The following is a 25,344-nucleotide window of genomic DNA, read 5'->3' as shown; positions in this document are numbered from 1 at the left end:
GGGTGGGATTTCAGTTATTTTTCACTCTTAAACTATTACAAACACTCGCATTGCATCACAGTGAGTTCTATAAATAGACTAAAAACGAATATAAATTACGCGGTATGGCCATTTTCAAAAATTATGAATTATTTCAACTCACTAGAGAAGTAAAAATGAAAGTTTCTGAGAATTAACATATCTTTTAAAACATTTGAATGGATAATACTGTATTTGACAAGATGCAATTAATATCACCACAACGTCCGGTTGCACTCGAGTATTAAGTTGCCAATGAAACCTTTAGGTGCAGGAACGAACTTGACCAAGTAGCAGAGCTTTTCTTCCCTTCTCAGTTCATTATGTATTATTCCGAGGTAACGTTTAGCACAATTTCGTTTTTGCTTTGAGTATATGAAATGAGAAATGCTTTTCTAAAATTGTTTCCATTTCACGATGAGCGTTTTAGTCTCCAGCAAGTAAATGTACGTGCAAAATAACATCCGGTGAAGTCTCGTTAGAAACTGATGTAAGAGCATCATTTGTGTATTTGTTCTTGAAATTATGTTATTGCTGTCGGTAACTGCTCATTGAAGAAGCTCAGTAAGTGTAAATAATGTATTTATAATAATTATGCTAGAACCTAAAATAATACATCAAAAATATCCAAGTATTATATTTTATAATATTACTTTAAACACATATTTTAACATTATATTTACATTTAGAAGTTGGATAATGAAAATGAACAACATAATGCTATTTTGTTATTCATAGTGTGTATAGAATGTAAATTTAGCATTTATTTTAATTTAACAAAATAAGAGCTGTCACTTTTTCAGTGGAAAAGAATGCTATTAAAAACAATATATATTATTGCATTAAATGAAGAATTTTAAAGCAAGGTTGCAGTAAATGCATATTGTTGTCTTATATAATATATATGCATTCCTCACATCTAGTTTTCACCCTGTTATAAAACTACTAACAACAAACTCGGGACCTTTGAGTAGAAATAAATGTGTTCATATTTTCTTGCTTAGCAAATAGTAGTTCTTATTCCAGAAATACACATAAGATTTGTAAGAAAAATAGGTTAAATAAAATACACAAGACTGAAGAGTCTTCAACTAAATATTGTGCTTTAATGTGCAATGTTTGTTTGCAGTATGGAAAAGTACAGACTAGTCTAGGAAAATAAATATAACAAACTGGATAAATGTCTGTATACGCTTTCGACCGCAGAGTTATATTTGCTGGTAAGGCATCCATGCATTGTTTAATCAGTAGGACAGAAATAATACATCATTGTTGTCAACTCAAGAGTGTCAAGGCTAAAAATATTTCCATCACTTACAGCTCCCCACCAGCCAGGCAAACCGGAGCTGAATTTAAGAAGATGGTCTGGCTAATAACTCTGAACAGTGTTAAACTTTGAATTGTAATTGAAGATCATAAGCAGTATGATCATGTATAAAAAGTTTACAATAATAAATTATTACTAAAAAGTTTTTAAACTGCTGATTTTCACAAAGTATTGAAATTCAGATCATTTCATTTCTAAATTGTCAGAACAGTTTGACTCTTTCATTGGAGAAGAGCCATATTAAGATAATTATTCACTCCCAAATCAAATATCAATATCATTTGTGAGCAGATGTGCTGTTCACAAGAGCGATATTCGGCTAATTAAATATTTTAAGGCAGAGTAAATGAATATGAATTATATATATGGCTTTATTCATTTTTGTGATTTTTTTAATTAAATGCATCCTTGCTGTTTTTATGTGTTCTAATAGCATTTTATTTATACTCATTTATCTGAGTACATACCTTACATAAACAGAGTGAACTTTCTTTTTACTTTGAGACAACACTAGCCCTCAGTATTTTTAAATAATAGTTTCCCATAATGCTATTAAAGTTGCTGAAATAATACACCCAGCCTATATAAAAGTCTATGAGCTTTAAAATAGACTCAAAGATTTATCCAAAGTCTTTATTCAGCTGCCACATTATGAAAGTGTACATCATAGTTACAATATAAAAAATAACACTGTAAATCCATTGACCGCTTAATTCATATTCTTTGTGCAGTAATTCATATTCTGTATAAGTACAGTTTTTGACAACATAAATACCTTGGTGAAAAAGCCACCGTGGAGTCAAACACGAGCAAACAAACACTTGGTTAATGAGTTTTGAAGCGGGTCTCAGTCCTGAAAACATTTTTTTTCCCTGTTCCTTATGCATATTCTTCTTAACACCACTTACAGGCTACACAAAGCAGTGGAGAAAACCCTGACATGACGAAAAGTTTTAACATTTCCTTTGATTCCAACAGTTTTTTCATAACAAAACAGACATTTCTATAACACAGTATAACAAGCCTTATTTCAGATTTACCATCTAATGATAATGAGCTCAAGAGCTGTTAGAGGAGAACTGAAAGGCTGTACAAGGAATGACTACTGAGCTGGCATCCGTTTGGCAGAAATATAACTAACACCGGTCTAATCATAACCCCATCACAGAGGGAAACACAGCTGTACCTGCAAAGGGAAAAGAGCATCGGAAGTTCATCAAACAACATGTTAAAATTGTACAAAAACAAACAAACAAATGAATATGATTAAAAAAAAATTAATTATACGCACAAGCTTTGTTATACAGTTAAATTGAAATATTTCAGTTTTTGCAATTATAAAAGATAGACACAGCTACTATTCAGGATGATTAACTGGCCAGTATTTGGCCAATATTTGGCCTTCTTGGGCAAATAGGAATAGTTTACCTAACAATGGAAATGTGCTAAAAATTTACTTATTTTAAAGGAACAGTTCACCCAAAAATGAAAGTTTGTTCATTATTTAATCACCCCGAGGCCATCCAAGATGAATTTGATGGACTGGAGTCGTATTTATCACTTGTGGATTATTGATATGTTTTTATCAGCTGTTTGAACTCTCATTCTGACGGCACCCATTCATTTTGTGTGAACTACTCCTCTTCATTGTGTTAGTTACAAAATCTACTGACAGCCTTGTTTATGGGTAATATTATATAAAATTAGTGTGCATTTCATTTTATATATACATACACACATACCCCCCCGGTTTCACAGACAAGGCTAGTCCCAGACTAAAATGCGTGTTTGAGCTGTCTCAACTAAAAATATCTTGCTCTGACATATCTTAAAAACAGAGGTGGAAAGAGTACGAAAATATTTTATTTAGTAAAAGTACCATTACCTTAATGAAATTTTACTTTTACTTGAGTAGATTTTTAGATTGGTACTTTTACTTGTATTTAAAGGTGCCATAGAATGCATTGATACAGTATTTTAACATTAACATACAGTATTCTACACAGAAGGTATGTGGCTTAGGTAAGGGCAAAAAATCTCCAGAAACGATTTTACATGTCCATTTACAACCCTAGGATTTCTCCCTAGAATGAAACGGTCTGTTATTGGCTTATTTGGCAGGGTCATGAATAATAATGAGCTCTGCTCTGATTGGCCGTTATTAATATGCGAGGCATTGAAACTGCTTTTGAACGATCCATCGATCGCGTTATAGTTCACTTTCAAGAGACGCGATCACACAAACTATGTTTACATTATGGAGCAACAGTACTTACCACACATTTCACAAGATCAGATGCTTGTCAGTGGTGCTCAGGATCTGTAAATCATTCGCCATCATCCTCATCTCTCCTTACTGAGAGTGAAATCTTATGTACTGTAACAGGCTACCGCTAGCAAGGAGCTAACCATGTCCTTTTAGTGGCTCGCGTTATTTGCTTTCTGTGCCTTTCTGAATACAGACACCAACCCATCCCTGCACTTCACACCCCCTGCACGGCCTGGAACATAACATTTATTTTGTTATTTTCGCTGTTGTCCGCGCTTGTTTATTTACAATACCTGCAGAGCTGATGGTTCGGCCGGCTTAGAACAAGGGCGGGTTTATGCAAATGTTGGGGGCGTAGTGATCCCGACTGTTGTCGGTGTTATGTTCTGATTCGCCTGTTTTTCAGTGGTCTTTTTTAATCACGAGATTTACATATGAAGGAGAAAACTATGGTGTTTGAGGCTCACTGTATGTCATTTCCATGTACAGAACTGTTATTATTTAAATATGCCAGGGTAAAGACAGTTTTTCATTCTATGGCACCTTTAAGTACAAAGTACCTAATTTAAACTCAGAGTAAAAATTACTTCGTTACATTTTAACAGTGGGAGGGGGCAAAAATGGGAAAGGCCAAGGCTGTCAAACTCAGTTCCTGGAGGGCCACAGCCCTGCACAGTTTAGATATAACCCTAGTTAAACACATCTGATCCAGCTAATCTAATCATTTAGGCTTATTTGAAAACTAGATGGTATATGTGTTGGAGCAGGGTTGGAACTAAACTCTGCAGGGCTGCAGCCCTCCAGGAACTGAGTTTGACACCCCTGGGATAGGCCTATAAATCTCAAACTAGTTGCTTTTAATTAAAGGAATCAGTTATTTAGAATAATAAGACATTTGGGCTGTTACCAGGCAAATTAAATCCGTATCAACAAAATTCATCTTTGCAATGCAGAGGAAACACAGAAGCTTCATCTGAAGAGGCATTTAGATGCATTTACAGACTGTTTAATGCAGGACATGAATGCATTTAGTCTGCAGTTACAAATGCAGAAATAATGTTGCGATATATGACATACTGATATAAATACTGATATTTGAAATTATTTAAATAATATAAGATACTTTAAATGTGAAATTAAAACCGCCAGTAGGTGTCAGCAAGTCACTATTAATAAGTGAGTCCTCTTGAACCGAATCATTTAAACAGTTGATTCATTCAGGAACGAATCACTGTCATTTGCTCAGTGACGCAATACTGTGCTTTGGTGGCTGTGTTTGGAATTATTTTTGTTGTCGAAATAGAGCATAAACAGGCAATATGGTGTCTAAAAGGCAAGTCTCTTAATTAACTTGTTGTAAAAAAAAAATCTATATGTAATCACGCTGATTTTTGGATAAATAAACGTCACTCTTCGTGTGATATTGATTTACTATATGAAATTATATAAATATACATTTTCTGCCCCTATATCTTCAATTTTGTGATTATTTTAAATGCATTTTAACAATCACGCAGTGAAACACACTCCCAATGCGCGCGCACTAGTCTAATCTACTAGACTTCACGGCACTCTGTAGGAGTGTTTTGTTTGGTTTTTGGCATAACTGATAATGTCAAATCGCACATCGTTAAAACAATAACTACGATATTATCGCACACCCTGCTGCACCACTGTCTTTATGGCTAATTTGTGCAAAACCTTTTGCTAAACTGTCAAAGCTTCATTTTAACCACCAATGCAATGATGCAATTATAACGTTATTTACCTTACCTCTACATGCTTGCAAAGGGGTGATGTCGAGATATTTTCAAACAAAATATACTTGAGTAAAAGTAAAATGACAGATTTTAAAAATTACTTTTAAAAAAAGTACACAAAAAAGCTACTCAATTACAGTAAAGCGAGTAAATGTAACTCGTTACTTTCCACCTCTGATTAAAATATGTTAGTGCCACTGATCTGTCTCAAGATGCACACCAGTAACGTTTTCTTCCAAGGCATTTTTATAAAAGCTGCTTAAATATCTTAATTTAACTAAGGCCTAGTCCTGGCTTAAGCTAAACCCTGTCTGTGAAACCGGGCCATATAGTATTTTAGCAATAAATTAACTTAAAGGACATTTATATCTGCATTTGACAAACCTATATCGCTCAACTGTGAATGCGTTGCAAAACTTTTTTTTTAAACAATTGAAAAGCCAATTATTACTTGTTTAATGCCTGTTATATACAGACACACACACTAATATATATTACATAAAATAATCTCACTGCCTTGTCAGTGATTTGTACTTTTTGGGCTACCTTGACCATCTGCAGAGTCAATGTCTGGAACTTTCCAGTCTAGCTTGCGTCCTTTCTCATAGAGAGCCTTGAGAACCTTCCGGAACTCTTCTTGTCCTCCGTTATGACTCAGTTCCAAATACTTCCTGTACAACTGTAGGGCAGTCCGTGCATCTTCGATACTATCGTGAGTTTCACCCTGAATGTTCAGATCTAAACAAATAGCCACAAATTGCCCTTAAACACTGATACATAGAAAATTACATATGAGGTCATGAGATAAGGGAGAGTTTATGGGTCATTCCATGTCAACTCAACCAGAGGTCCCTGGCTCAAATTTTTGATTTTGCTAATATTTTTCTGAAGAAAGACAAACATGTATAGTGATGAAAGCCAAAATATTAAATGTCATGGATAAATATTTACTGAGTAATCCACTATTTTGTTGAATCCAAAAAATTTGTCACCATTGGCACATAATGCAACAAAGATTGCTAAAGTCAACAGATTTTACTAACAGACCTATCTGTGTAAAAATAACATTATGGTGCTGCCATCTTTCTGAAGTCATTTTAGCCCCTTGTTATTTGGCTCTGAATCTCAGGTGAAATTTGTCATTTTGACCCCCCTCTACAAAGTAGTGGATTACTCTGTAAATATTCATCCATAACATTAAATATTTTGGCTTTCATCACTATACATGTCAGTCTTTCTTCAGAAAAAATATTAGCAAAATCAAACATTTGAGCTGGGGAAGTTTTTGAAATTTGGTTGATTTGACACGGAATGACCCTTAAGCAAGAAACCTACCGAGAAAGTACCACGCGAGGAAACGTAGAGAGATCATTCGTTTCCTAGGCATGTGGAAGAGGTAGACGGTGTCAATCACCTGTTCTTTTGGAACCTAAAAATGCGAGGGGTTACAATTTAAACACTTCCACATACTAAATAAAACATTAACTCACAAAAATTCAACTCACCATCAAGTTTATGACCCGGAAATCTTTCTGTAACCCGTGGCCGACAAAGCGAACGCCAGTGTCGATAAGAAATCGCAATTTCAGATATGTAGATTTCAGAGTAGTCAAATGTTTAGAGGAAATCTTTGCATCCAGGTCTCCAGGTTTGATTCCAGAGTACTGGGTCAGGTAGTCCACCACCTGTACATCCAAAGAGGTTAAACTAGTAAGAAGCAGAAAGGTTTTTCCCAACACAAAGTTTGGAAGTCACTAGTACAGTAATAGTTATTTCCCGTGATTCACCTTACAATTAAATGATTCAAAAATATTCATTGTCACAAGTGACACTAACAGATAACACATCTCATCTGATAAAGCATAAAACTGTGGTTCTCACTTTGAGGTCATTAAAAGGTCCTGATGATTTCAAAAGGTAATTTCCTTATTGTGTGAGTTACATGTAAAATGATTCTACTGATTTATGACCTGTTCCTGTGTGGATATGTAGTCATCAATGAACGGCACTCCCTCATTGGGTCCCTGGCCTCTCACGCATGTGATACGAGCAACAGACATCTGGCTGGGCTTAATGGTGGACTTGGTCCCGTCACTGCGCAGTTCTGCCTCTTCCTGTTCAAGCAGCAACACACAAAGCATTAAATATTTGGAGTAGGAATAAAAATGTCAGTAATTATAGAACATTAAAGTGTTTCCCACTGACCTGGTTGAGCGTGACAAATTCTGCATCCAATCCAACAAGGTCTGCAGCCTGCGGCATCTCGCTCACCATTAGAGGTATGAAGGTGGCGTGACTCTTCCTCTGTTTCCGTGCCAACGAGGCCTCCGTCAGCAGAACGCTGGCATCAATAGGGTTCTTAACTAGGAGGAAATGGAGAAGATGCAGGAATAATTAAAACAGATGCTCATCAAGGCTGCATTTCTTTGATCAAAAATACAGTCGTGAAATAATGTTGTGAAATATTATTACAACTTGACAAGAAATCATTCTAATATGCTAATTTGATGCTCAAGAAACATTTCTTGTTATTTTCAATGTTGAAAATAGTTGTGCTGCTAAAAGTTGTTTGTCATGGAGTTCAAAAGAAAAGCATTTTTATGTAACAAATGACTTTATTCTAATTTTTAATCAATTCAATGCATCTCTGTTAAAAAAAAAAAAAAAACCTGACCCTACATTCTTGAACAGTAGTGTATGCATTTTATAAATGTTCATCGTCTTAATAAATTTCAAACTTTATAACATTTTTGTGATAGCACTGATACATTTTAGTGAGAAGACCAAAAGTACATTCTGTGAGATGAATGATCACATACTTCGCAAATCATACTTGGGATGGTAGTTCCTCTTGACGTAGTAAAGTACAGCAGGAACCTTCCAGTTCACATCAAACTGAGCTGATTCAGCCTAATGGAGACATTGCAATACAATTCAGGGTCACATATGACGCATTTAGAGAACTCACTGTGCGAGTACACATGGGGTCTTTTCATAATTGTAAAAGTTGGAATTTGCCTGATGTTAGGTATTTTTACCTTGTCAATAGGCTCAATCAGAAAATCATTGAACAGATACCACTGCTGATGTGTTACTCCCTGAAAGAAAGACAGAAAACACAGTTCGTGCCTTATGTCCAACATATTAAGTCAAAAATCTAGCAAGTACTTTAAAGATTCGCTCACACCTCTTTCCTTTGATGGTAGGTCTCGCCCACTTTGATATGTGCTATCAGGTTTCCTCCGGTCCGAGCATCCTGGATATGAGATACGGTGACGACCAGGTCATAGACAGATGCTCCTTCTGCCTCTTCACTTTCAGTCAGCTATGAGAAGTAACAAGACCCAAAAAAATTCAAGAGTCATCTTTCCCAGGTATGACAAATCTTGATGTGGTTAATGAAGTTGACCCTTTGAAACAGTGACAAAGGTGTTCCTCACCTCCTCTCCCGCAGACAGGCTGCTGACCTCCAGGCCCTGGGCCTTACTGATGCACATCTTTAGACCGAGAGGGATCCACACATGCCTCATGTCCTCTGCTTGAGTGTCAAAGGTCAAGCCCTCCACGTTGCACAGCTCTTCCCTGTACAATATATATATATTATTATAATATAAAAAATTTTATATCAACAGATGCGTTTCTACAATCAGCACACTTACTCTAAACACCATTCTGTCGGTAAAGGCTCTTTGGGTTTCGGAGGTTCAGCTGCTTCTTTCTTTAGAGCTTTGTTGTATGTATACTGTTAACAAAAAAAAAAAAATGAATGAAAGGAAAATTTAAGACAGATCAGCTGAATGAACAGGCTGTTGCGTTGCTAATACACCACTGACATATGTTACTGTCATACGACAGAAAAATATCATATAACAAAGACATCTTTAAGTAATGACTCGATCGGATGTGTAAAGCATTAGAGGATATTTAAGGGTGGATTTATGGCTGAATTCTATAAATGCATGGCTATATACCCTGGCAACAGGAGGGGATATGGGTCTAACCTCGGTCTGTGCTTTCCAGAACTCTGCCTCCTTAGCGCTGTTCACCTCACAGTTGATTACCAGAACATCAGGCAGACAGCGAATGTTCCTGGTCTGCACCTAAAAAATGCATTAATATTTAGTATTTTGTGCTTTTACACTTTTGGTTGGTATTTGGTAAGATTTTTTTAAACGAGTTTTTGAAGTACGTCTCTTCTGCTCACCAAGGCTGCATTTATTTGATCAAAAATACAGTAAAAACAGTAAAATTATGAAATATTATTACAATTTAAAATAACTGTTTTTTTATTTTAATATATTTTAAAAGTCAGTGTCACATGATCCTTCAGAAATCATTCCAATATGCTGTTTTGGAGTTAAATATTTATTGTTATTATCATCAATGTTAAAAATTCAGTGTAAACAGCATTTATTTGTAATAGCCTTCAATCTAATACATCTTTGCTGAAAAAAGTAATTATTTCTTTCCAAATAAAAATCCAACCGACCCCAATTTTTTTAACATTTTGAATGTGTATATATAGATAGGTGTATAAAAACTTACTGTTGGCTGGTATTTCTCACAGTTGTCACACCAGGCCTGTGTGCTTTGTTCCAGACATATACTCTTCTTTAGGATTTCAGCAAAGTCATATTCCTCTATCATCTTATCTGTCAAAAACCAAAGAGATCATTTAATTAATTAATTCAGTTTATAAAAGAAGACGTATGCATGTGTGAATGTTTGGTGGTTCTGACCTAGAGAGCTCTGCTCAGGGTAATGCATGGTAAACAGCAGAGTCAAGGACGAGCGAACCGTCTCCTTTCCACAGCGACACAAACTGCTGTTCTCAACTTCACAGCCAAACAACCGGCCAATCACAGACTCCCCTGAGGAACCCAGCGTGCTGCTTTGGAGACAAAACCTAAATTGTACTCAACTCTGTTCGTGTGTAAATTATTGCACTGAATTCAAGAATGATGTTCCACACCTGCTGCTGGCTCCTCTGTATGCCTGCGGCCCTTCCTGCTCCAGTGTTTCCTGATGCAGCTGTGCAAGAATGAAACGATTCCAGCTCTGGATGAGACGGCCTAGACGGGCTTTCCCTGTCTGCTCATCAGAGTCAGCCAGGATCAAACCTAACGCCGACGCCTCCGGGATTGTCCGGAAAGCCCGGAGAAAATTACTGGCCTGTTAAGAAAACAAACAAGAGCTTTGTGTATGTGCATATGCTCTGAAAGCACTGATACAGCTGGGGATGAATTCTGATTTAATTGATTGTTAGTGTACCTGGCAGGGGTCTCCTCTGCTCAAGTCCAGCATGTGAAAAAGGTATCCCAGCTCACAGGCCAGACAGAACTCCTTCTGACACAAATGATTCTGAACCAGGCACCTGACTGGCTCCAGGAAGTACAGCACCTGCCACAGCATACACAGAAATAATTATTAGCAGAATTCCAGAGAACTGGAACAAAGTGAAAGTTGAGCATTCCTAAAATTCTGTAGAGAGCAATAAAAATTCCAAGGACTTTTTAGAGGAATCAGCATATATCAGGCAAATACATTTTAATGTGTATAACTATGAATCAGAATAAATGTGTCACCATTTAATACATTTAATATTATATATGTGACCCTGGACCACAAAACCAGTCATAAGTGTCAATTTTTCAAAACTGAGATTTATACAAGCTGAATAAATAAGCTTTCCATTGATGTATGTTTGTTAGGATCGGACAATATTTGACCGAGATACAACTATTTGAAAATCTGTAATCTGAGGGTGCAAAAAAATTCAAAATATTGAGAAAATCGCCTTTAAAGTTGTCCAAATGAAGTTCTTAACAATGCATATTACTAATCAAAAATTAAGTTTTGATATATTTAAAAATATATCAAAATCACATTTTAGAGTGGCCTTTTATTGTGACCAGCCTAAGGCACACCTGTGCATTAATCATGCTGTCTCATCAGCATCTTGATATGCCACACCTGTGAGGTGGATGGATTATCTCGGCAAAGCAGAAGTGCTCACTAACACAGATTTAGACAGATTTGTGAACAATATTTGAACGAAATAGGCCTTTTGTGTACATAGAAAAAGTCTTAGATCTTTGAATTCAGCTCATGAAAAAAGGGGCAAAAACAAAAGTGTTGCGTTTATAATTTTGTTCAGTGTATTTACAGTAGGAAATTTACAATATATCTTCATGGAACATGATCTTTACTCAATGTCCTAATGATTTTTGGCATAAAAGAAAAATCAACAATTTTTTACCCATACAACATATTTTTGGCTATTGCTACAAATATACCCCAGCGACTTAAGACTGGTTTTGTGGTCCAGGGTCACATATAATATATTCAGTATAAAACTATAAATGCAGTAAAAATAGTATTTTCACCTGGATCATGCAGTTGCAGTAAGCGTTGGGTATGTGAGGCTCCAAACCAGCAAACAAAGTCCGGTTATAGTGCTTAAAATCAAAGTCTTCCAGTCCCAGTTTGGAATATTTAATGGTGACCTGACATAAACATGTGCCACATAATCAGAACAGTCTAAACCCAGTATCTCAGGTGTCTTAAATAGTATACAAACAGCTCAGTTTTTGTTCTAAAAACAATACATTTAACATTATCTCATCTAAACATAACCTGCATGCCAACATTTGTAATGGACAAAATAGCTCGAGTAGTACATAATTATCACCAAAGATCATAGAATTATGCACAACAATGGCTGATCACTACCTTCCTGTATTTCTTTGGAATCATGTAAAGATGTGGCTCCTCATCTCGACCAATAGGAGATTCCGGGACCTGATTATAGCTGTCATACTCAAGTTCTGTGTCTTTAATCTTATAAGGAACCTGGCAAAAACAGAGACAAAAAGCATAAAGAAATTACTGGTTGGACAGCATTACTGCACTGAAATGATTGACACATTGTCAAATAACATACCAGAGATACTAGATCAGCTACATTACTGTAAGACAGGACTTCCCTCTTACAGCATATGGAAAGTCTTTGTCTTAATAGTTGTTTACCATTTTTACACATTTAGTGATGCTGAAACCATTGAAATCTTTCAAATCTGTTGAGTTTACCTGGTTTCTGGGACGGGTTCTAGGATTGGGGGCGTATCCAATAAAGCCCACAGTTTTCATAGTCCTAAGAATTTCTGGATCTACCGGAGGGGCCTGTCTGAGAGTGAAAAGAACACATTCACATTAACTAATCACCATATAGCATGTCATTTGATAAGGGAATTTATATTAAAACTGTAAATGAAAGTAGCATGACTAAAAAATGTAAAGCTACCAAATATATTTTTGCTAAAATTTAAACAATAGATCCAGGTCTATGACACAGGATCATGACCTAGCCTGAGACATACTGCAGAGGGCAGTATTACACAATAACACTCAAAAACAGGGGCTGTGCAGAATACCATACTACCCTAACACTCTATGATTTTCTGCAAAATATAGAATGTATATTGTACAAAATATGCAAACTGTATGTATGCATAGAATACCCAGATGACCTACTACATTTGCCAAAATTTGCAGTATACAAAGGAACAAATATTTGAATACTGCTTCTCACAATGCAATATGCTCAATTTTCAATTTCCAAAGAAATATCAGCTGCAATTTTTCTCTCTTTTTTTGACTCATAATGTAATTGGACAGCCAAAAAAAAAATGTTTGGACACAATTGGATTAAAAACATGACTTAAGTTTACATCTGATATGAACAAAATCTAAATAAATAGTTGCATAACAAAATGAATGTAATAATACATATGACATTGATATAAAATAGCACTTCATCTCAATGTATCTTCACACACTACATCTTTTACTTATTTTAAAATATTTACATATACACAACTGTTCAAAAGCTTGATGTAAGGATGCATTAAATATATCAAGATTGACAGTAAAGAATTTACAATGTTACAAAAAAAAATGTATTTCAAATAAATGCTGTTTGTTTGTAGTCATCAAATCCCCAAAAAATATGAAGCACCAAAATGGTTTTCAATGTTGTTGATAAATAATAATAATAATTTTAAATAATAATTTTAAATGTTTCTTGAGCATATTGTCATATTAAAACGGTAAAAACTGGATTAACGGCTGCTGAAAATTCAGCTTTGCCCTCACAGAAATAAACTATATTAAAATGAAAAATGTTTTTTTAAAATTGTGATAATATTTCACAATAAAACAGTTTTTACTGTATTTTGATCAAATAAATGCAGCTTTTGTGAGACTTCTTTCAAAGACATTAAAATATCTTACTGACCCTAGTGTATATACGAGGTGTTGTCATACCTGGGGCTGGGCGTGATAAGGGAGGTGGACCAATCAGAGAGCAGGGGTTCGGTACTGGTGAGGGGCATGGGCAGAAGAGACAGAGGCATGAGCTCATGGTTCCAGTCCAGCTGGGGCAGGGAGTCCACCAGGCAGGGTAGAGCTAACTCTGTCTCCCTGGAGTAACTGTTAAAGGACACCTCTGGGGCGCTGGACCACAGGTGCACACAGCCACCAGAGTCCCCAAAGGAGAGCGCCTGTTTGCTGGAGGACACGTCAAAGCTCATCAGCAGCTGCCCCACAGTGTTGACATGGAAGATATCAGCCAGATTGGCCAGGCCGGTGGGCTCGCAGAACTGACACTGACCTACAGACACAAAGAGACAGACTCACACATCAAGATCTCAGTGACAAAAAGATAATCATTAGCTATATTAGAAAGATTAGATTTTTTTTAAACCAGACTACAATTACTAATTAGCAAATCTATGTTGTATATATGTGTATTTAAAAATAATGAACCAAAAAGTAAATACAGTGCTTATTTCAAATCGGATGTCCGACTCAACTTCTAAGTCAAGAGCAAGAGACCTTTTCATCAGTTTTTTTTATTAAAATGTTCTTATAAAATTTTATTAATAATTATTATCTTTTATGTTTTATTCACAATATAATTAATAAATAACGATTTTATGTTTAACCTGAAATCTTTAAAAACACTCAACATTTCTTTTCCCTCTCTTTTTTTTTTATAAAATCAAAATCCGCCTATATTTTGTTCATTTTCTACTTGAAAATACAACACATTACACATTATGTTAAATGCATTAAAAATGCTGAGCCAATGTTTTCAAGCCAAGTACTTTGTAATACATGTCTGGAATGCTGTTTAGCACCTTCAGCATGATTTGTTCATGTGACCCACCGACTGAAAATCTATGTGGACAACATGACAACCACCAAAGGGGAAATGAAAGTAAGGTGGGACTTTTGAATGCTGAAAAACTGCAATAACATCAGTAAGCTTCAGCAGAAAAGAACTAGATTAAACGTGAGGCTGGGAACAACAACGGTAATCCAAAGAAGACCACTACTGGATGATTAAAATACTTTGCAAGTTGCAAACAAAAATCCCCCAACATTTCTTCAACACATCAGGGACAGTTAGCAGCTGACTTGGGTGTGGCAGCCACACCAATCCCATCTCATTTTTCATAGTATTTTATTCAGCGAATTACCATTAAAGTTCTCCTTTTAGTGACAACAGTTAGGTAAATACCACCAGTACTACCACCTTCGTGACATACACGTCCATGCATCATACCTGTTTGTGAAATGATAGCCAGGCGGGAGGTGTATGTGGGGATGAAGCGGAGGAAAAGGGGGTCCACGTGGACCTGCAGTGGGGTGATGGCTCTCATCATGCGCAGGTCGTACACCATGAGAAACCGGTCACATGACAGTCCATTCAGGCCACGGCTCGAGAAGCCACACGCTGCCAACAGGTTACCATGTACGTCGAAATCAGACAGGCTGCCAGAGAACGCGTCAAACTCGTGCTCCATTTTAAATGTGCGTAGATCACGCAGAGACATCTATGGCAAATAATTGACACAAATTCACAAATGACAATGAAGAGATTGAATTAATGTTGATTGCTATATATTTTACTACATACTGCAGAGATTATATAAGGTTATACATATAAATGAATGCATTTGAAAAAAAAAATTCATGTCATCTTTTGTTATCCATAAATCTATGCCAGAAAATAAGGTTAAAATTTATAAGGGAAAATATCTATTTTATATGCTATAAGTTTAGATGCAGAATATGGTCACCATCTTTTAGCTTTGTTCTCAGTTTATTTATATATATATATATATATATATATATATATATATATATATATATATATATATATATATATATATATAAGCCACATACAGAAATGTAAAAAAAAAAAAAAAAACCTTTAAAAATATATATATTTAAATAAATGGCAATATGCTGGAAAATGAAATTAACTGCATTTACTAACAAAATACTAAAATCTTTTTCCATGTTTTTCAATGAACCACCATATAAGTTGTTATAGTGAGACAGATGGATCCATGCATATTATATACATAATTCTTCCACTTAATTTTGTAGACAAGCTGAAAATTTCAACTACCAAATAGTCTGAACTGATCAGCCTGTGAACAAATTAAGAATGTGTGAAAGCACAAAACGAAAAAGCCCTATGTATTCTACCCATGTTTAAAGCTAAAGTGTAGGCAGCATGTTCCCACATTAGCTCAGAGCAAAACTTTTCACACACAACATCCCTCTATTCTGCAGGAAAATCGAAAGGAGGAAACAATTTGTTCCACATCCATTTTCGTTTTACTCCTTCACTCACCTTGCCAGATGTGTGACCACAAAAGAAGAAGCGATTGGACTGTCTCATGATGGCGACTCCAGGCACCTCAACAGTAAACTAAAGTGACAGTGGAAATGAAATGTCAGGAAAAGACCTTCAGTACTATTTTAATACTGAAACATCCTCTAATCTATTATAGATAGGTGTAAAATTCCCATTAAGAAATATCCCACAAAAGCCATAAATGATAAAGATAATAAAATGAAAACTTTTTTCTATATATACTTATTTAGAATATATACATATATATAATTTATCATTATTTTATAAATTCCATTCATTTATTTATTCAATCATCTTTAAAAATCATTAAATGATTAAAACAATATTAATTTTATAACTATAAATGTACATTTCATTTGAACCTTTATTCTTTAATTTTTATTTTTTTTAAAACGTTCATTAATAAATGCTATATAAAACAGGTACAGTTTGTTTTAAAGTATTACTGTAGTAGTATTGTATCATCCTACTTTTTGTGTTTCCTGTACTGTTGTGAGGTCCAATTCGGCCACATAGTTCTGCAGACCCCCCATTAACAATGTGTTATTATCAGTCAGAATCAAACTGTGCATGTCAGCACCCTCCTCCGTTCTGAAAAAAATAAATAAATGAACGAATGAATGAATGAACACCCACACATTGGCATGCATAAGCAAATAAAACCTTTGATTACAGTATTTGCATGACATTATGCGTTGAGAGCTTCCGACTCACAGCAGTGCTAGTATGGACATGATACCTGCATTTACATCTTCAAATGATCATAGTAGTATATGTGGGTGTGCAACTCACGTATAATCAAACATAATTAAACCTCCTCGGGTGAGGCATTTGAGGTTGTTTTTGGTCAGAAACAGCACCCCAGTGTCCATACTCTGGATGTGGCGAATATCATCAGTCATGTGCACCTGGAAAGAGGAGTAGCGGCCCATTGTTGGACGAAAGAAGGAACTTGCATGTCCCTGTTATGAAACCGAGGAAAGAACAAACAGACACACACAAGTCAGTAATGTGGCTCATGCTTGTGGATAAAGTGACATCACCGCAATGTGGAAGTACATCAGAGATGATGCATTCGATGGCTATCAAAACCACAGCTGAATTTTTGGAGCGAGATTAAACGTTAGCCTTAAATGTCCCAACTTCAATAGAAACATGTATCCATTTATGCAGAATTTTTGGTGAAAACACTTGCTAGGTACACTGATTCATTTTACAGCTCTGCATATTATTTGAGTAGATGACTATACGGCTGATCAAATGTTTGGAATAATAATTCCTGTAATTCATCACCCCTTCCTGCTTTAGCTTTATTCAAATTGCCCATTTGTATTTCATTGTATACTCAATGCCCAGTCATAGTAAAATACCCTCCAGATTTGATTTCAATTTACACAATGTTTTGGTTTCAAAGACTTCTCCACAGCCAGTCCTATATCTGCAAGAATCACCTATTCCTTCCAGCGCTATTGGACTCAGTCTTCAGTCAGTGGCAACAGTTGGGTCTTGTCAAATTCAGCAATATTTTTATTTATAATGTTTTTGCCCCATTCAACACTCTCCTCAAAATACAATCTGCCAAGATCACACTTGTTTAGATATTTTCAAGTTCATTATCAAAACCATTGGACTTGAAATCAAGTAAACTACTTTTAGATTCACTCTGGCTAAGTGATGTGATGCGGTTTTTGAAATTGGAGAAAATTAAATATTCTCTTAGAGGATCCACCAAACGTTTTTATTCAGTATGGATTCCAATGATTACTTATTTTAAAAGAGATGTATGGGCTTTTTATGCCTTTAATTGGACAGGACAATGCAGAGTATACAAGAAAGCTTTGGGTGAAGAGAGAGGGGAACGGGATTGGCAAAAGACCACGAGCCGGGATTCGAACTCGGGTCGCCGTGAGCGCAGCTGCGCTGTTTGTCGGCGCACGAACCGCAAAAAACCCAATGATTACATATTTTGAAAAGGGCATAACTCTTACCCCAAACTAAAATAAATAGTGAAATGCACTTTGAACTGGATAACACAATCAGACACAATAGGCTAACAATGATGTCAATTATTTCCTCACTGTTTGTAATATCAAAACAAGATTTTGGTTTACCATTTTGGAATTTGTTTTTATTTATTAAGATTATTCATTGTTTTTTTTTGTTTTTTGTTCTGTGAGTTGTGAGTATGTAATACGTCACTCTGTTCTTCCTTCAATAAAAATATTAATTAAAAAAGTTTGGAATAACTGTGATTTTTTTTTGTGAAACCATAATACAGTGAAATATTATTACAATTTAAAATAACTGTGTTCTATTTTTTGACATTTTGAAATGCAATTTATTCCTGTGATGGTAAAGCTGAATTTTCCATTTCTCCAGTCTTCAGTGTCACGTGATCCTTAAGAAATCATTCTAATATGCTGATTTGTTGCTCAAAAAATACACTGTCATTCAAAAGTTTGGGGTAATTATTTTTAAAAGAAGAAATGTATATTTTGTTCAGCAAGAACACATTAAATTGATTAAATGTGACAGCAAAGACATTTATAATGTTACAAAAGATTTCTATTTCAAATAAACAATTCTTTTGAACTTTCTATTAATCAAAGAATCCTAAAAAAAATTATATATCACTGTTTTCACAAAAATACAGAGCAGCAAAAACTGTTGTAAGTATTAATAATAAGAAGAACCATTGTTAATAAATTAGCCCCAATAATAATTAAGTACCAAATCAGCATATTGGAATAATTTCTGAAAGATTATTTGACACTAAATACTAGAGCAATGGCTGCTGAAAATTCAGCTTTGCCAACACAGGAATAAATTAGATCTTGAAATATGTTAAAATAATTATTAAAATTTTAATTTGTAGTTATACATCACAATATAAGTGTTTTTCAATTAAATGCAGACTTGGTGAGCATAAGAGACCTCTTTGAAAAACTTTTTTTTTTTTTTTATCTGAATTATTCCAAAAATTTGACCGGTAGCGTAAATGCAGCAATAAATCTGTCACTTCACCCGGTGGTTCCCCATCCACAGCAGCTCCTCCTGCAGATCGAAATGTGTTGTCGTCACAGGGATCCCAACTTCAGCAGCCACGCTGTGCAACTCCGAGTACATGCCCTCCACTATGTGCATGGATTCAGACACGGGAACAGCCAGCGCATCGGGGTCGAGCTCCACGCCCTGCAGCAGCGCTGGGTCGAGACGCGGGTCCATTGAAGAGTCCAGACCGGGCTCCAGGCCACCATGCATGCCGGCCGTGTACTCGCCCAAACCAGGGTCCAGACCCTCAAAGTTCATCATGAGGATGGTGGTGCTGGGTTAGAGGGATAGGAAAATGGGGTCAAGGGTTCCTTTTGTGTCCCTTAAAAATTATATGACTTCAAAAAAATTTTTTGTTGTGTTTTTCCATGTGTGTGTGTATATATATATATATATATATATATATATATATATATATATATATATATATATATACACACACACACACAAGTGCATCTCAATAAATTAGAATGTCGTGAAAAAGTAAATTTTTTCTTGTAAGTTATTTCAAAAAGTGAAACATTCATATATTTTAGATTCATTGCATGTAAAGTAAAACATTTCAAAAGTTTTTTGTTTTAATTTTGATGATTAGAGTTTACACCTCATGAAAGTCAAAAATCAGTATCTCAAAATATTAGAATATTTACATTTGAGTTTCAATTAATAACCATCCCTACAGAATAAATTCCGGGTATCTCTTGTTCTTTGAAACCACAATAATGGAGAAGACTGCTGACTTGGCAATGGTCCAGAAGACGAACATTGACACCCTCCACAAAGAGGGTAAGTCACAGAGGATCATTACTGAAAGGTGTGGCTGTTTACAGAGTGCTGTATCAAAGCATATTAAATGCAAAGTTGACTGGAAGGAAGAATTTGGGTAGGAAAAGGTGCACAAGCAACAGGGATGACCGCAAGCTTGAGAATACTGTCAAGCAAAGCTGATTCAAACACTTGGGAGAGCTTCACAAGGAGTGGACTGAAGCTGGAGTCAGTGCATCAAGAGTCACCACGCTCAGACGTCTTCAGGAAAAGGGCTACCAAGCCACTTCTGAACCAGAGACAACGTCAGAAGCGTCTTACCTGGGCTGTGGAGAAAATTAACTGGACTGTTGCTCAGTGGTCCAAAGTCCTCTTTTCAGATGAAAGTAAATTTTGCATTTCATTTGGAAATCAAGGTCCCAGAGTCTGGAGGAAGAGTGGAGAGGCACAGAATCCATGTTGCTTGAAGTCCAGCGTGAAGTTTCCACAGTCAGTGATGATTTGGGCTGCCATGTCATCTGCTGGTGTTGGTCCACTGTGTTTTCTGAAGTCCACAGTCAACACAGCCATCTACCAGGAAATTTTAGAGCACTTCATGCTTCCTTCTACTGACAAGCTTTATGGAGATGCTGATTTCATTTTCCAGCAGGACTTGGCACGTGCCCACACTGCCAAAGGTACCAAAAGCTGGTTCAATGACCATGGTGTTACACTGTGCTTGATTGGCCAGCAAACTTGCCTGACCTGAACCCCATAGAGAATCTATGGGGTATTGTCAAGAGGAAGATGAGAGACACCAGACCCAACAATGCAGATGACCTGAAGGCCGCTATCAAAGCAACCTGGGCTTCCATACCACCTCAACAGTGCCACAAACTGATCACTTCCATGCCACGCCGAATTAAGGCAGTAATTAAAGCAAAAGGAGCCCCTACCAAGTATTGAGTACATATACAGTAAATGAACATACTTTCCAGAAGGCCAACAATTAACTAAAAATGTTTGTCTCTTATGAAGTATTCTAATTTGTTGAGATTGTGAATTGGTGGGTTTTTGTTAAATGTGAGCCTAAATCATCACAATTAAAAGAACCAAAGACTTATATATATATATATATATATGTTTGTTTGATATAATTATTTACATCTTACTTCTTAATGCAATGAATTTGTAGCCTATTACCATCCAAAGTTCTCCTTAAAATATGGAAATAAAAGCTAACATTATTTATTCTACAATTTTTTTTAATTTTAGTGACATAAGATTTTATTGACTTGAAGATGCATCGTATAAAATATGTTACCCTGAAAACATGCTAGATTTTTTAAATTATTTTACTATTTATTTATTTTTACCAATTTATCTAATATTTGCTAGGTTTGTCAAGTAAAATGATTATTGAAAACTGGATATTTCCATAAATATTGGCACTAAATACATTTTTGAAAACAAAAAGTTAGAAAGTTAGTAATGGTTAAACTAAACTATAAAACGGTCAACGTTGTGACATTTCAAAGGCACAACAGTTTATGAACATAATGAGAAAGGCACCCATTTAGACAATTAAATTAATTTGTCATGGAGACTTACTACATATGCTGCTTTTACAAACCAAGTTAGCTGCCTACCTAGACAGCATTTTTAGGCATCATGAGTTCAACATGAGTGCTTCCTAAAACTGCTGTCTAGGTAGGCAGTTCACTAGGTTTTGAAACACAGCAATACTGTCGCACACATCGTGAATACACGGAATGTTATCGCATCTAAGTGTGTGACTGTTTGCCGGTATTCTACCGCAATGTAGACAAACAATGATTATAGCGTAATCTTTTAAAATCCACGTGCAAAAATACATCCGAATAAAGGAGAAAAGTTATTCATTTTCTATGCATGGCACGATCTAACTCAGGATTTCAATTCGTTTATAAAGTTCTTTCAACAAACTAGCAGGAAGGGACTTAAAATGTGAATTGTGAATATTTAACAGGATAATTCATACCTCTATAATACGGTTATCCTCGGATACTCATACTACTCGCTTCATTCAAAACAATAACAAGCACGCACTTCCGGGTTAGATCGAACTGCATCCGGGAACATCAATTTAAGCGTGTTTGACATGAAAATATTATTTAAGTTAAGAACATTAGATTTCGCTCTCTCTCTCTCTCACTCACTCACTCTATCTATCTAAACAGAAATTATATAGGCTAATTATGTAACTTGCATGATCTGTTGGCTCCAAAATACAAAGGCTCTTGTTAATACAACTCAGTCTCTAATAGGTCAGATAATAACACAAGCAAATAATAAACCTTAAACATTTCCCTGACATGTCAAATGAATGTCTGGAAAGGTTTCCCAAGTTTAAATGTGGTAGGGTTATTTATTGATGAGATGATCTGTAAGGTAGGACAGTTTGAAGACAAACACGACCAGAAGCTGTAAAAAGTCAGCAGCAGCTAAGGGTCAGTCAAGGTAGATGTTTACATCACTACAAGCAGAGCTGTCTTCAGGAAAGAAGAAATGTTGCGCTTGCTGTGTGCACGGATTGTGGACATAGTCTCACTTCCTCCCATAATAGAAAACTTTCAGATGAGGGAACTATCTCATTCAGGATTCTAAGAAACATGATTGGATTTACAGCTTTGGAAGTTCTATCATTTCAGTTATAATGGATGAATTGTTTTGTTATGTAGCAACAATGTTAATGAAGTGGTGAAACATTTGTGAATGGGAAGACCTGCAGAGGAGATTTACCACCTTAAATTCTCATGAATCTTATATGTGCTTGGTCGAGGTGGAAGAAAATTCCTGTAACTATGTAATGCAGAGTTCTAAGTTAATGCTGATGTTTGTCAGCAAAATAGAGGAATACTCCAAAAATACCTTGGTTCACAACAAGTCCATGTGAAACTCATCAACCAATCAATAAAAAAAAATACATATATAAATACATATATAAATAGCTGGACCTGGAGCTGTAAAATTGTATATAACAATACAAGGTTAGTTATGTTAGTATAGCATGGTTCAGTATTACTGTAGGTCTATGTATTCTGTTACTCATGATTACATCATCAGACTTCCCCAATCGCTTTTGTTGTGCCCTCTTTTTTAGTACAGCACCTTTGTGGACTGGTTGATGGCAATTCTTTTACATTTCAAATTTAATAGTTAACTAATAATATTTGTTAGAATATTTTCAAGAAAATTCCACTCATATCTGACCTAACATCACAATCAGCAGCAGAACCAGAGGAAAAATATTCTAGTGTGAGAAATACAATAAACAAATGAAATGTAAAAACATAATTTATGTAAATTGTAAAATCAAAATATAAAACACACACACAAACAATTTCTGTGTGTGTGTGTGTGTGTGTGTGTGTAAATAATTCAGTGACATTTGGGGTGGGGTGCAACTCTTTAAGGCTAATTAAATAAAGCATTTTTTGTAGCATTTCAAGTTGGTCCGTTATGCCATATAACAAGAGGAGGGGGAAAGTTCATGCTGCCGAAGCATATGTTCATTTTTAATTTTATTTATTTATTGGTGGTTGAAGAGAGACCCCCAAATGATTGTAAAGCGCTTTGGGTGTACAGCTATACACAATAAAGCGCTATATAAATGCATCATTCATTCATTGTCATTTTTGTTATTTATTTATTTATTTGCATTGAAATGTAAAAACTATATAATTGAATTTGATTTTTAAAAATTGAAAATGTAATAGGCTACTTTTTAATATAATATGTTTGGATATAATGCAACATTTATTTTTGGCCCAAGGCCATAATATGCATTTGTTATTTGTAAAAAGAATTTATACCTTTAAAAATGAAATTAAAATTCTCCTATGAATATAAACCACTTATTTATAACACTTAATTGTCAACTTTTGGGTGAATATCCACGTGCATTATATGGACACAGAGATGGATTGTTTTTCTAAAATCTTTATCAGAAGAAAATTAAGTCATATAGCCTACATCTGGTGTAAAGCTGAATAAACGATGCCAAAAGTTTCATCCCTTTAAGACCCCCAAACCACAACCGGCTCCCATAATTACAGTAGGGCTTAGCACCCTGGTTCAAACAATTCAAAAGATATTTAAAGTATTTCAGTCTTTAAAGGTCCTTCAAACTCAATTTTGATGGCGTCATGCCGTTACTTATATAAAAAAAAATAAAACATAAAATTATTATTTGAGCTCATCAAGGTTTTAAGTATTATGTTGAGCATCTTGGAGAATGAAATTTGAAGAACAATATATATTTATATTATATAAACAATAATTTATATTTATATTAACAATAATTTATATTTATATTATATATATATATATATATATATATTATACTATTATATTATATATATATATATATATATATATATATATATATATATATATATATATATATATATATATATATATATATATATATATTATAAAATCGAAACTCAAAAGACTGAATTAGACTAGTCTACCTAGGGAAAATCCTGTGACTCACCGCTTGAATAAAAAGGATGAAATCCTGCCACTACAAGTAATTTGCCTTCTAAGCACTGCAGACAAAAGGATAAACTGTTACAGATTCTATAGGACATTTTGTAACTATGTATTCATCATTATTATTGGTATGTTGCGTGGCGCTGTCAGGCACCAGTGGCGCTCCTGCGCGCTCCGCCGGTGAGGTGAACTTCTCGGAGTGTAAAGCGCTGTCCATCAAACTCAATGAGATGGCGAGAGATTTATACAACACGGTACGTACATTAAGGACGATATATTAATTTGATAACTTCTCTTCATTTGTTTTAAGATTTTTTTTTTCAGACACCTTCAAGAGTTCTTGATAATAATAATAACAACGCATTTTATGCTCTCTGCAGGTTGAGTCTCCAAAAACTTCAAGTATCATTGATGACCCTCCAGTGTCTATAAGACCGATTGACACATGTGACCCACTGAGCCTTCAAAGCAACAAAGAGGTAAATAACGGAATAATTCAGATGCATGTTTTTATATTAATGTCTTTTTTTAATTTCTCTTGTATATCAACTATGTTATATAGGCTAGTGTAAAGCCATATTTAATTTTGACAGGAATGAGAATATTTGTACTGCTATTTAACAACATTCCAATTGTTCACCTAATAAAGTGTTTTTAAGAAAAAACAAACAAACTCCATAATATTTTTTTAAGTTGTGAAAATTAAAACTTTTATACTGCGTGTGCCATAGGCTATTCTTCACAGCCTCGCTTTCATCCACATAAAATTCAATATGGCGTCGGTCTAACCTGACTGTAAGGTCTATACAAAAAAAGTGTGTTTACTCTGTCAAATGTTGTAATTTGTCCCTATGTGTCTTGCATTTCAGACTTGTCAATCAAGAATTATTCTTGCTCTGAAAAACTA

The 25,344-nt window shown here is 35.1% G+C and overlaps 1 protein-coding gene across 2 annotated transcripts; it reads right to left on the bottom strand.

Moving 5' to 3' along the window:
- Positions 1 to 1,962: 1,962 nt before the first annotated feature.
- On the bottom strand, positions 1,963 to 22,000 carry LOC306860286 (PAN2-PAN3 deadenylation complex catalytic subunit PAN2-like). Of its 2 annotated transcripts, none has more exons than XM_079401904.1 (26): positions 21,922 to 22,000; positions 19,131 to 19,431; positions 16,899 to 17,068; positions 16,577 to 16,697; positions 16,083 to 16,160; positions 15,003 to 15,273; positions 13,700 to 14,045; positions 12,464 to 12,560; positions 12,107 to 12,226; positions 11,761 to 11,880; positions 10,646 to 10,774; positions 10,347 to 10,546; positions 10,114 to 10,265; positions 9,920 to 10,026; positions 9,376 to 9,474; positions 9,034 to 9,116; positions 8,815 to 8,956; positions 8,562 to 8,699; positions 8,413 to 8,472; positions 8,194 to 8,284; positions 7,580 to 7,737; positions 7,345 to 7,488; positions 6,880 to 7,059; positions 6,710 to 6,803; positions 5,921 to 6,112; positions 1,963 to 2,531 (listed from the first exon to the last, which is right to left on the bottom strand). In XM_079401904.1, exons 2-26 carry the CDS (start codon positions 19,416 to 19,418, stop codon positions 2,497 to 2,499), a joined length of 3,615 nt encoding a protein of 1,204 aa, XP_079258030.1. In that variant the 5' UTR covers positions 19,419 to 19,431; positions 21,922 to 22,000; the 3' UTR covers positions 1,963 to 2,496. The 2 variants fall into 2 exon arrangements, with proteins under 2 accessions (XP_079258030.1, XP_079258031.1); XM_079401905.1 differs by having other exon boundaries at positions 1,968 to 2,531; positions 10,114 to 10,262.
- Between the last annotated feature and the right edge of the window lie 3,344 nt (positions 22,001 to 25,344).

The sequence above is a fragment of the Barbus barbus genome (genome assembly GCF_936440315.1).
Source record: "Barbus barbus genome assembly, chromosome: 41".
In the NCBI taxonomy this organism is placed as follows: Eukaryota; Metazoa; Chordata; class Actinopteri; order Cypriniformes; family Cyprinidae; genus Barbus; species Barbus barbus.
The sequence above is the reverse complement of the archived record's forward strand: the minus strand, read 5'-3'. Positions and strand labels throughout refer to the sequence as shown.